This window comes from Theropithecus gelada, chromosome 13 (genome assembly GCF_003255815.1).
Source record: "Theropithecus gelada isolate Dixy chromosome 13, Tgel_1.0, whole genome shotgun sequence".
Classification (NCBI taxonomy): Eukaryota; Metazoa; Chordata; class Mammalia; order Primates; family Cercopithecidae; genus Theropithecus; species Theropithecus gelada.
Window position 1 is genome coordinate 5,046,560 of NC_037681.1, and position 12,449 is coordinate 5,059,008.

Consider the following 12,449-nt stretch of genomic DNA (forward strand, 5'->3'; position numbering starts at 1 on the left):
AGGTAATAGGGACCCAAGAATACTGAATGCATGAACATTACATAATTTGCATTAATAACTTTTAAACCTGACTTTTTAACAAATCTTGGAGTATCTCCTTTAGTTGTAAAAAAGATATTCTGTTAACAGTTTGGATTCTATTTTGATCTTTAACAAGCCAAATTATCTTTTTTGTATGATGCTTAAAATGTAAACAGCATTGCTTGACACAATAATTATAAACTACATGAATGAATTAAAGATTTGCTAAAAACTTCATTTACTAAAATCAGCCATCTTTCCGATTTTATCCTGACAAAAGAGTAAATTACACTTTGGGATATATATATTTTTTTTCTGTCAGTTTAATCCATTTTATTGACTTCTCGATTAACAACAAAGTTCATTTGGACAGTAAATCAGAAAATACTTTCTATGGTGGCTTTAAATTACATTTTTTAACCCAAAAATGTTATCCAGAGCCATTTTAGACAATAAATGTATCCGAAGTACAAACAGTAAAAATTCGCATTCCCTTCAGTAACTCTCCTTCCACTTAGAAAACAATGAACTTCTTAGGTGGGCAGAGTTCTCGTTCACTTAACCACACCTCATTTTAGCACAGAATTGCATCAAAAGAATTGAAGAAGTGATTAGAAAGGATATGCATTATTAATAAACCATATGCTATGTGAGTGTTAGGTTCCCACAAAATATTTTACTGTTCATTAAAAAAAAAAAATCCCTTCTCAAGGGCACTGCTTTCATTAGAGGACTGATTTCATTAACTATTTTCATTGTCTTTTATAGTGAAATGCTCCTTTTCAAGTTATTAATACGCATTGGAGTTGTTACCAGCAAACACTGTCCTACACCTCCAGTTCAAAATATGAGTAGCTGTGTAATACTTAGATTCAGTTATAAATTATATACGTATAAAACAAATAGAGTTGCCATTATTTATATATTGCAATAAATACACAAGAATGAATACAAGTTATTTTTCATAAAATACAATTTCTAATCAATTTAGGAGATTTCCACACTATGAGGACATTAAATACTTAAAACACCAGGTAATCCCCTCTGTTACAGAATGCCAGCCGGGTGAGATCTGAAAGAGATTCTTTATTGATAGCCAAATATTGTTGACTATACTAGCAATCTGTGTTTTCTTGCTATTTAAGAAAAAAATACAGAACCTAGACATTTAAAACATTATTCGTGTAATAATCACTACAGACTCTCACTGGATCTTTAAAAATTGTGTTAAAAATCGCCAGTCATGATGAACACAATTAATGCAGCTACATCATTTGAAAAAGCGATATAAATTATGCTGCTAAAGACAAAAACATTGACATACATAAACATCACAATGAAACACAGCAGTAACTAATTGCTATTTCATATGAAAAATTAAATGTAAAAAGTTATGCTAGGGAACTTGGAAATTTTTCACTTTAGCAAAATGTTCTATTTATATACCTCCAACTTCTATGATACAGTATACAATAAAATACTTTAAAAAGATATGACATTCAAATGCTTCATTTACACAAATAATATTGCCAATACTAATAAAAGTGATGCCCTTAAACATGAACTGCTCTGCTAATTGTAATTTTAAAATGTTTTCTTTACTTGATTTTACATTTTAATTAGCAGTTAGCATTACATATTAATCAGTTCTGTGCTGACAAATAGAGAGGTCCTAGTCAAAATACTGTTTCTCAAAAGTAATGTACATCATATTGCTTGAAACTAAACAACCATATAAAAAGTGGCAATCATTTATCTAAACATTGATTATGAAAGACAACTGGCATATACTCAGGCAGAGTGTTGAGTTCATGATCGTTTATTTACAATAAAAGTACTTTTACTGAAGCTAACATAAGTTTTTAGGTCAATTACTACAGTCTCTTAAAGTTATAAAAATATTATATAAAATACCACAGGCTTTAGAGGCTATAACTTCATGTGGTTCTGATACTAGCAGCTGAAAAGTGTCTATAATTTAAAAATAAATAAACTATAGAGGTAAACCAGTTACAAAACAGCAGAGGACTGAGATAGTCACAAGAGTGAAAAGAATTGCTCAATTACACAATAGCTAACAAAATGGTGAAGCAGTTGGATCAAAAGTTTTAAAAACCTCTTTCAGAGATTTGTCATCTGTTTCTCTTCCGGGATCATTATCTGGGGTTGGGCTCCCCTGTCCTGGCTGCCTTGCCTGCCTTGGATCACTGTACTGTGGCCTAATTAAGCCTGTTAATGCCTGAACAGGAAGGCTGTGCACTGCTGGGACCTGAACCTTACCAGAACTCCTGGGAACATCTGCCTGTGGGTCAGCTGGCCCATCAAGAGTGACTTCCACATTTGGACTGGTTTTCTGTGGAAGGATAGCTTCTCCAGGAGAAGGCTCATTTTTGTCACTACTTTTTAAGCCACCACTTTTTTTCTGGTTCTTTGAGTTTTCTCCTGAAGAAGCTGTTGCTAGTTCTGATGTGGATGATGAACCATGATCCCTAGGGTCATACAAACTAATACCACTAAGAACTGAAGTTGAAGTTCCCAGTGGAAGGCCAGCTGAGGAAGAGAGTTTAGGGACATATGGAGGCAGAGCCCCGGAACCAGAATTGCTAGCTCCTGCCCCTGAGGGCTGTGATGAACCAGGGTTTGGTCTGGCTAAGTGAGGGGCACCCTTTGATGTATGTGAATCCTTCATAACCACTTGATGAGACTCTGTATTGGGCAGTCTGTGAAGCCTAGGATCAAAATTTTTTTGTAGTCTAGGATCTCCTAATTTACTTCCTGAACTGTGTGAGTCTCCAAATTGTTCTAGGTAGCCTTCTCTGCTTGTTGTATTAATTTTCGCTTTGGCTGCTAATTTTGGATCAATGGACACTGTGTTTTGATGAAGATCACTTTTGGTATTCCATAACCTATTTAGCCTCTGGTCAGCTATAAGCGGGGGCAGAGGTAAATTGATTGAAGACACTGGATCAGGTTTAGGTAAAGGTACTGGAAGTAAGTCTTCCGGAGCCCACACGATGTGTTTTGCAAAGTTGGGTTTGGTTAGAGTAATGTCCATTTTAATGTGACTGAACTGTCTCAATTGTGACCTTGGATCCTGGAGCATTATGCCAGGTGGGGCATCCAAAGGTATTAAGAAAGCTTTTTCTCTCAGTTCTCTTTCTGTATCTTCATCATCATCATCGCCTCTTTTGTGTTTGACATTAGTGCCAGCATTTGCATGATGCAAATCAAACTTTGCTCCACTAACAGAAGAGCCTACGTGACCACTTCCATTCCCTCTCAATTTCCTGGGATCCCACGCAAGTCTAAGATCCAGTGGGGCAGACTCAGAAGGCTTTCTAATGTCTTGCCTTGGGATAGTCCTAAGTCTAGGGTCAACCACTTGGTTTCCTTTACTTTTCTCTTTAGCAAGTCTTGGATCAGTAGGAGTGCTGAGTTCTGTGGAAGGTTGTTGCTGATTCCTTAAAGTTTCTGTTTGTTTCTGTAATGTTTTCAGTATTGATTTGACACTGCTTCCTTCTTCCTCTTCACTACTGGAATACCAGTTAACTGTATCATCTAAATGCAGACAAAAACTTATTATAAAGAATGAAGCATTTATATGTAGACTTAATTAATATTAAAAAACACATACTATTTCTGAAATAAGTATAGTCTAACTTCAAGAAAATGCGTAACAAAAATGCCAGATTTCAAAACTGGAACAAAATAAGATGTGGTAAGAAAACTATCACTTCAGTCATTATACTCTATTAAGGAAGCAGGGTGATACTAGAATATGTGTAATGTCATTCCAGTCAGAGAAAAAGCAGGACCTTTCCTTCCAACTGGCCAAAGGGAATTCAGATATGTGTGTTGTATGTGTGGTGGGCTGTAGAAGAAAGGAAAATGCTCTTAGCATTCTAAAATGTGCTAGGTCTCTTCAAATCAAGCATTCCTTAAGCTTCCTAGCTCTGAATTTATCAAGTTAACAATGGACTGAAAAGAAAACAAAACATTGAAAGTGATGGTTAAGGTAGCAATGGAAACTGAGCAAATGAGAAATGGGGTGGAGACTTTTCATTTACTCTTTATTATATGTTTAGATATTTGACCTGTGTGACTATATTAGCTATTCAAACATTAACTTTAAAAATAACAAAACTAGCCAGGCACGGTGGCTCAGGCCTGTAATACCAGCACTTTGGGAGGCCGAGGCAGGCGGATCACGAGGTCAGGAGATTGAGACCTTCCTGGCTAACACGGTGAAACCCCGTCTCTCCTAAAAATACAAAAAAATTGGCCGGGCGCGGTGGCAGGCACCTGTAGTCCCAGCTACTCAGGAGGCTGAGGCAGGAGAACCGCATGAACCCAAGAGGCGGAGCTTGAAGTGAGCCAAGATCGAGCCACTGCACTCCAGCCTGGGTGACAGAGCAAGACTCCATCTCAAAACAAAACAAAACAAACAAACAAAAACCCTAACATCCTAAAACTTATATACTTTATGAGAACACTTTGAGTCTTACTTTTAAAGCCTATTTAACTCTAGTGTATTAGACACAAGTTTAAGAAGCCTACCTATCATAAGTCTTTTCTCTAGCAGAAGGAATTACAAACTGATGTTTCAGAAGGGTGATTCTCTCTCCTCTCCATTAAAATAGACACAGGTTGGCTCTGAATTGGCCACAACGTATCTCCTGTTCACATTCTTGCCAGAACGTAAGAGTCAGAATATGGCATACAGATATATAGATATACTGTATATGCATATATGTATCTCCATCCTAGAGTATCTTGGATCAGCAGAATATCCTAGACATTCTCATTTTTACCTCATCTCACTGCTCACTAATGCATGCCTACTACATGAAACTTTAGTGTTACAGGGTTAGTTTGAACAGAGCAGTGCTTACAAAACAAGCGCTGGTATTTAGGGTGGAATGTGGGTTAAAACAGCATATGGTATGTCACAACTGCAAAAAGTTTTACTCAGATCTCAGTCTGAAAAAACTACTTCTAGACACTAGATCTCTTTTCTTCTCTTTAACATCAAGGAAACCTACAGATGGATTTGTGATTCTCTTTTACCAGCTGCAATTACTTTAAACATTTCTGTATAGTCATTTCACTCCTCATAGTATTTGTTACTTCTATCCTCACTTTTTCATTCCCATATCAATATATTTTATAAGCATTATATATATGTTTTATAATGTATAAAGCATACTTAAAAATCTTTCTTAAATGAGAGTGAAAATAGTAACAGAGGGAGAGTAGAAGAATAGAGACAGGCTGGTGGAAAACAGATGTTAGATAAAAAATGATAATTAGCAGCTTTTTATCAAAGCAGAGATAAAATGCATAAAAGCATCAAAATCCATAAAAGTTAACACAAACAAAAGTAAACCTAGCTGTTCAAAATATTTCTGTATCAGAGCCAACAACTCCCATAGAACACTACCAATTACATAACATTATAGAATAAAATTTTCTATTATCTAAAAGTTTTAATATCTTTGTTTATGAAACTTTAAGACTACCAAAAGATTACTTATTTATTTTTTTTTGAGACAGAGTCTCGCTCTGTTACCCAGGCTGGAGTGCAATGGCGTGATATCGGCTCACTGCAACCTCTGCCTCCTGAGTTCAAGCGATTCTCCTGCCTCAGCCTTCTGAGTAGCTGGGACTATAGATGTGTGCCACCACGCCCAGCCAATTTTTGCATTTTTAGTATAGACGTTTCACCATGCTGGCAGGATGGTCTCGATCTCTTGACCTCGTGATCCACCCGTCTTGGCCTCCCAAAGTGCTGGGATTACAGGCGTGAGCCACTGTGCCCAGCTGAAAGACTACTATTAAAATGTTTATAATTTAAATTGTACAGGAAATTCACTTATTAGGAATCTTTCATTCTCCTGTGATGTTAGGTAAATGAAGAATTAATAATATCTTCTTTGAAAATGTAGCAAAAAATGGTCATATACATTGATGCAAGAAACTGAAGAGGACACCAAAAATTGGAAAGATATTCCATGTTCATGGATTGGAAGAATCAATATTGTTAAAAATGTCCATACTACCCAAAGCAATCTACAGATTCAATGCAATTCCAATCAAAATACCAATAGCGTTCTTCACAGATATAGAAAAAACTATCCTAAAATTTATATGGAACCACAAAGGACTCAGAATAGTCAAACCTATCCTGAGCAAAAGGAACAAAACTAGAGGAATCACATTACCTGAGGTCAAATTATACTACAGAGCTATAGTAATCAAAACAGCATGGTACTGGCATAAAAACAGGCACATAAGCTGGGTACAATGGCTCACACCTGTAATCCCAGCACTTTGGGAGGCCGACACAGGCAGATCACTTGAGGCCAGGCATTTGAGATCAACCGGGCCAACATGGCAAAACCCTGTCTCTACTAAAAATACAAAAAAAATTAGCTGGGCATGGTGGCGCACACCTGTAGTCCCAGCTACTTGGGAGGCTGAGACACGAGAATTGCTCAAACTCAGGAGGTGAAAGGTTGTGGTGAGCTGAGATTGCACCACTGCGCAACAGAGTAAGACCCTGTCTCAAGAAAAAACAAAAACAAAAACAAAAAAATGAACTAACAAAAAAGCAGACACATAGACCAATGGAACAGAACAGAGAACCCAGAAGCAAACCCATACATCTACAGTGAACTGATTTTCGACAAAGGTGCCAAAAACATACATTGGGGAAAGGACAATCTCTTCAATAAATGGTGCTGGGAAAACTGGATATCCATATGCAGAAGAGTAAAACTAGACTCCTATTTCTCACCATACACAAAAATCAAATCAAAATGGATTAAATACTGAAATCTAAGACCTCAAACTATGAAACTGCTACCAGAAAACAATGGGTAAACTCTCCAGGACACTGGTCTGAGCAAAGATTTCTTAATACCTCACAAGCACAGGCAACCAAAGCAAAAATGGACAAATGGGATCATATCAAGTTTAAAAGCTGCATTATAAAGGAAACAAATGATGAGACAAACCACAGAATGGGAGAAAATATCTGCAAACTACCTATCCGAGAAGGGATTAATAACTAGAATATATAAGGAGCTCAAACAACTCTATAGGAAAAAAAATCAATAATCCAATTTAAAAATGGGCAAAATATCTGAATAGACATTTCTCAAAAGAAGACATAAAAATGGTACACAGGTGTATGAAAAGGTGCACAACATCACTCATCATCAGAGAAATGCAAAGCAAAACTACAATGAGATATCATCTCACCCCAGTTAAAATGGTTCTTATTCAAAAGACAGGAAATAACAAATGCAGGCAAGGATGTGGAGGAAAGAGAACCCTCATACACTGTCGGTGGGAAGTAAATCAGTACAACCACTATGGAGAACAGTTTGAAAGTTCCTCAAAAAACTAAAAATAAAGTTACCATCTGATCCAGCAATACCACTGCTAGGTATATACCCAAAAGAAAGGAAATCAGTATATCAAAGAGATATCTGTACTCTCACGTTTACTGCAGCATTATTCACAATAGCCAAGATTTGGAAGCAACCTAAGTGTCCATCAACAGACAAACAGTCAGGCGTGGTGGCTCACACCTGTAATCCCAGCACTTTGGTAGGCTGAGGTGGGCAGATCACCTGAGGTCAGGAGTTCGCAACCAGCCTGGCCAACACAGTGAAACCCCATCTTTACTAAAAATATAAAAATTAGCTGGGCATGGTGGTGCACACCTGTAATCACAGCTACTTAGGAGGCTGCGGCATTAAGAATTGCTTGAACCTGGGAAGAAGAGGTTGCAGTGAGCTGAGATCGTGCCACTGAACTCTAGCCTGGGCAACAGAGTGGGACTCTTAAAACAAAACAAACAAAACAAAACAAAAAACAGACAATGGGTAAAGAAAATGTGGCATATATACACAATGGAGTACTATTCAGCCATAAAAAGAATGAGATCCTGTCATTTGCAATAAGGAACTGGAGGTCATTATGTTAAGTGAAATAAGTCAGGCACATAAAGACAAACTTCTCGTGTTCTCACTTATTTGTGGGAGCTAAAAACTAAAACAATTGAACTCATGGACATAGAGAGTAGAAGGATGGTTATCAGAGACTGGGAAGGGTAGCTGGCAGATAGGGAGGAAGTGGGGATGGTTAATGGGTACCAAAAGTTAAATAGAATGAATAAGACCTAGTATTTGATAGCACAACAGGGTGACTATTGTCAATAATAATTTAATTGTACATTAAAAAAACACTAAAGGAATATAACTGGATTATTTGTAACACAGAGGATAAATGCTTAAGGTGATGGATACTCTATTTACCCTGATGTGATTATTACGCATTGCATGCCTCTATCAAAATACCTCATGTACTCCATAAATATATATACCTACTATGTACCCACAAAAATAATTTTAAAATTATAAATATATATTTTTAAACGTTCATATAATAGCTTGTAGCTACCTAGCGTTACATAGTTTTACATAAATGTCATGTTTGAGTGGCCAAACATCAATTTTGTAATTCATAAACAGAACTGAATGCTTTAAACTTTTCTCATCCTTTACTGAACTAACTGTTGTATACTTACTAATATCAAAAATACTAAGATAAACTTAGTTTCCATATAATCTTTTTATGTTTAAAAATATTTCTTAGTATTATAGCAGATCCTTAATTATATAGCCTATGACATAAAAATATCTCTAATAATTAAATCATTTTGAAATTGGGCTAGAATTCAAAATCCTCAAACTGAAAGGTGTCCTTTTCTTGTTCTATTTATTTTCTTCTAAAAAAAAAAAAAAAGCAAAAGGCTTAATTGCTTGCAAGTCTGCACAACCTTGAACTCTAGCTTCAGATATTTTTACTGCTTCAAGTCAAACCTTTTGCAATTAAGTATTAATGCAATTAATGGCACTGAAACCAAAATCAATCACAAGATAGTTGCTATGAGATAAATTGGAAATAGAAAAGAGAGTTCATTTTTAATTTTTTTTTTTTTTTTTTTTTGAGACTGAGTCTCACTCTGTTGCCCAGGCTGGAGTGCAGTGGCGAGGTCTCAGCTCACTATAACCTCTGCCTCCCAGGTTGAAGCGATTCTCCTGCCTCAGCCTCCTGAGTAGCTGGTACTACAGGCACATGCCAACACAACCAGCTAAGTTTTGCATTTTTAGTGGAGATGGGGTTTCACCATGTTGGCCAGGTTGATCTCGAACTCCTGACCTCCGGTGATTCACCTGCCTCGACCATTTAAAAGTTTTAACCCATCCAAATAGGTAAGATGCTATTAATAACTTCTGACACACCTTCTTCCTTGCTTGGTGCTCTATGAGGTTGGGTGCTGGTTTGTTCTTCATCTTCTTGGTATCTCTGAGTAAGTCTGACAAAAAGAGCTCTTTGCACCGCAGGGAGGAGGCCTGGTACAGGCAGAGGGCCATGGCCTGTCCTGGTGCTGCTGCCATCAGACCCACTCCCATGGTTAGGTGAGTCTTGAACAATAGGAGGCTGCTGCTGGGCAAATTCGCCATGCCACATCCCATCTACATGTATAACATGGGGAGAGACAGTCATTGAGTGAGCACAAAACTCCACCAGAGTCATAAGAAATGAAAACTTTCATAACAGACACACTGGATTATCAAATTATGTCATTTTAAAATATTTCTAAAAGTTATCTAAAATTCTATTGTTTCAAAAGTTTGGCAAACTGAAAACATTTTAAGGTTTCAATCTTATCAATTTTATTTAGCTTTACTTAAAACATACATTTCTATCATGCTTTTAATGAAAAATAGGACTGCATTTTACATTAGGAATAAATTATTTCAAAAAGTAAACTTACCACCAGAGTTACTGGGTGGCTGAAAATTATGTACAGGATGCTGTGCATAGTAATTATCATAAAACTCAGCTGGGTTTTGCAGGGACTCATAATTGGTGTTAAGCTGCATTTCACCAGGACTTTGCTGGTATGATGAACCTGGAGAACAGTGATTCTCTCTGGGTACTTTCATCACATGTCCTGGAAAGCCTGGGGAGTGGTAAGCCCCACCCATATTTGGTGGTGTCAAAGATGTGTCTGGTTGAACAAGTACTCCAGCTTGATTTTGAGGACCTACAATTTCAGGTGGACCAGGTGGTAAAGGTGGGCTCTGTGGCACTGGTAGACCAGGAGGTCCTGCACATGGGTGATGTCCAGGGGAGCCTGGGTGCATCACAGGACTACTGTGTCCCTGAGACATGTTAGGTCCAGGACCTGGACTTGACCCAGAACTATAGATATGTTGAGAGTGTGGACTGCTTCCCTGAAATTGTGGTCCTGGTGGTGAGGCACTGTTATAAAATGCTGGTGGCCTGTAGACAGAAATAATAGTATTTCTTACTTCAAAGAAAAAGAAACAAACAAGAACATTAACACTTCTAAACAGATATTGGTTAAGTATTTTTTAATATCAGAATACTGTGTGTTTAAGAACCAATTTGTCCCATATCGTTGATAGGCAGAAACACGAAACAGACCTCTTGCTTTCATTTTAGCCCACTTGCTGCTTACTGTCAGCTGTTCTAAAACTTACTCTGTTTTGAAAAATACAGAAAAGTACAAAGATAAATAAGAATCACCCCTAATCCCACTACTCAGAGATAAAATTTTTTATTGGTTCTCTCTTACTACTTCCTTTTTTCAGGTATATGTAACCTTTTACAATAAAATTAGAATCTACTATATATAAACATCCAACTTTTTATAACAATTTGTAATTGGTTATTGCTGGCATATAAAAAGACATTGTTTTTGAATGTTGCTCTTCTTTCTTGACATCTTGCTAATTTAATTATTATTTCCAATAGTTTTGTCTGTTGATTCCTTTGGGTTGAGGGAATCTTCCCAAATAATTAGGCTGCCACTCCACTTCTAATCTTTATAACTTTATCTGATTTCATTGACCAGGATACAATATATATTAGCAAAACAGTGGACATACTTATCTTCTTGACATTAGTAGAAATACTTTTAATGGTTCAAATGAATTGTGATATTTGCTATAGATTTCTTGTTCCTCATTGGCTGAGACCTCCTTGCTTTCCTAAGTTGTCAAGGCTAAACGAATGCTCCACAATGCCACTTAAGGCCCAGATGCACAGACCCTGGGGAACTGGCAGCAGGGCTGGAATGGTGGTGTTAGAAAATGAAAATCTGGATCCAGAGGTTTTCCTCCAATAGCCTAAGGAATTGCTCTTCAAAAACAATCAAATACGTGGAGACCTATTTCCCACAATCTGAAGGCATTATCAACGACAATGCAGCCTCATAATCAAGTGAGAATGCCAAATCCACCCACCAGGCAGGGTCCTTCAGGATTACTATGCTGAGAGGTTTCAGAAGTTGTGTAAGGATCCCATATGGGAAAGCACTGACGGCAAGCAGCAGAGGGTGGGAATGGAAAACAAAGGGGAAGCAGCCATCTGCGTGCATGCCAGATATGTGCTATCTCTAACCAAGTTTAATTATACGATTAGCTTGGAATATGACTTAGTTTCTTAATGATCGTTTTCAGAAAAAAAAAAGTTGATGTCATTTTGAAAGTTTTCACTTACTTCCTCCCAATTTTATGCGCTAAATCCACAGTAGGTTTTACAACTATTTCAAAAAGAGATGGAATTTTCCTAAAATCATCAGAGAAATCTGTCTGAAAATCGTCTTCAGGATCAGAAAAGGGAAAATGCTCTGGAGGGGTTGGCAGAAGCCCAACCCCTGGAGGTGGTTTGGGAAGAGGAGTTATGCCACGCTTTCTAAGTTCCTCTAATTCTCTTTCATCTTCATTTATGAGTTCTTCATCAGTATTCAACACCTAAAAATAATTGGCAAAGATTACTATTTCAAAGTGAGTCTTTTCCTCACATTTAAAACTAGGAAGACTTAAGTTTTGTTAGTAGAAAAATAACATTAAAGTTGAAATGAGCTGGTCACAGTGGCTCACGCCTATAATCTCGACACTTTGGAAGGCCAAGGCAGGTGGATCGCTTGAGCCCAAGAGACCAGCCTGAGCAACATGAAGAATCCCCTGTCTCTATAAAAAGTGCAAAAATTAGCTGCTCATGGTAGTGCCCACCTCGGAAGGTTTAGGTGGGAGGATGGCCTCAGGGGTGGCGGGGGGGGGCGGGTTGCAGGACAGGGGGTTGGCAAGGAGCAGGGTGTGGAGGTTGCAATAAGCTGAGCCAAGATCGCACCACTACACCCAGCCTGGGCAACGCAGCAAGACCCTGCCAAAAAAAAAAAAAAGAGAAAAAAGAGAGAGAGAGAAAGAAAGAAAGAAAAAGCAAGCAAGAGAGAGAGGGAGAGAGGGAGGAAGGAAGGAAGGAAGGAAAGGAAGGAAAGGAAGGAAAGGAGGGAAGGAGGGAAGGGAGAGAGAAAGAAAAAA

General features: G+C 37.6%; 1 protein-coding gene across 1 annotated transcript in view; it reads right to left on the reverse strand.

The window, feature by feature from the left end:
- Nucleotides 1-324: 324 nt before the first annotated feature.
- ZC3H6 (zinc finger CCCH-type containing 6) overlaps nt 325-12,449 on the reverse strand; it is a 60,080-nt gene continuing 47,955 nt past the window's right edge. Inside the window, exons 9-12 of the mRNA XM_025405639.1 lie at nt 11,626-11,879; nt 9,872-10,383; nt 9,336-9,569; nt 325-3,579 (exon numbers count right to left, since the gene is read on the reverse strand). Of these exons, the coding sequence (XP_025261424.1) occupies nt 2,096-3,579; nt 9,336-9,569; nt 9,872-10,383; nt 11,626-11,879 (2,484 nt within the window). The 3' untranslated portion in view covers nt 325-2,095. The remainder of the gene's footprint in view (nt 3,580-9,335; nt 9,570-9,871; nt 10,384-11,625; nt 11,880-12,449) is intronic.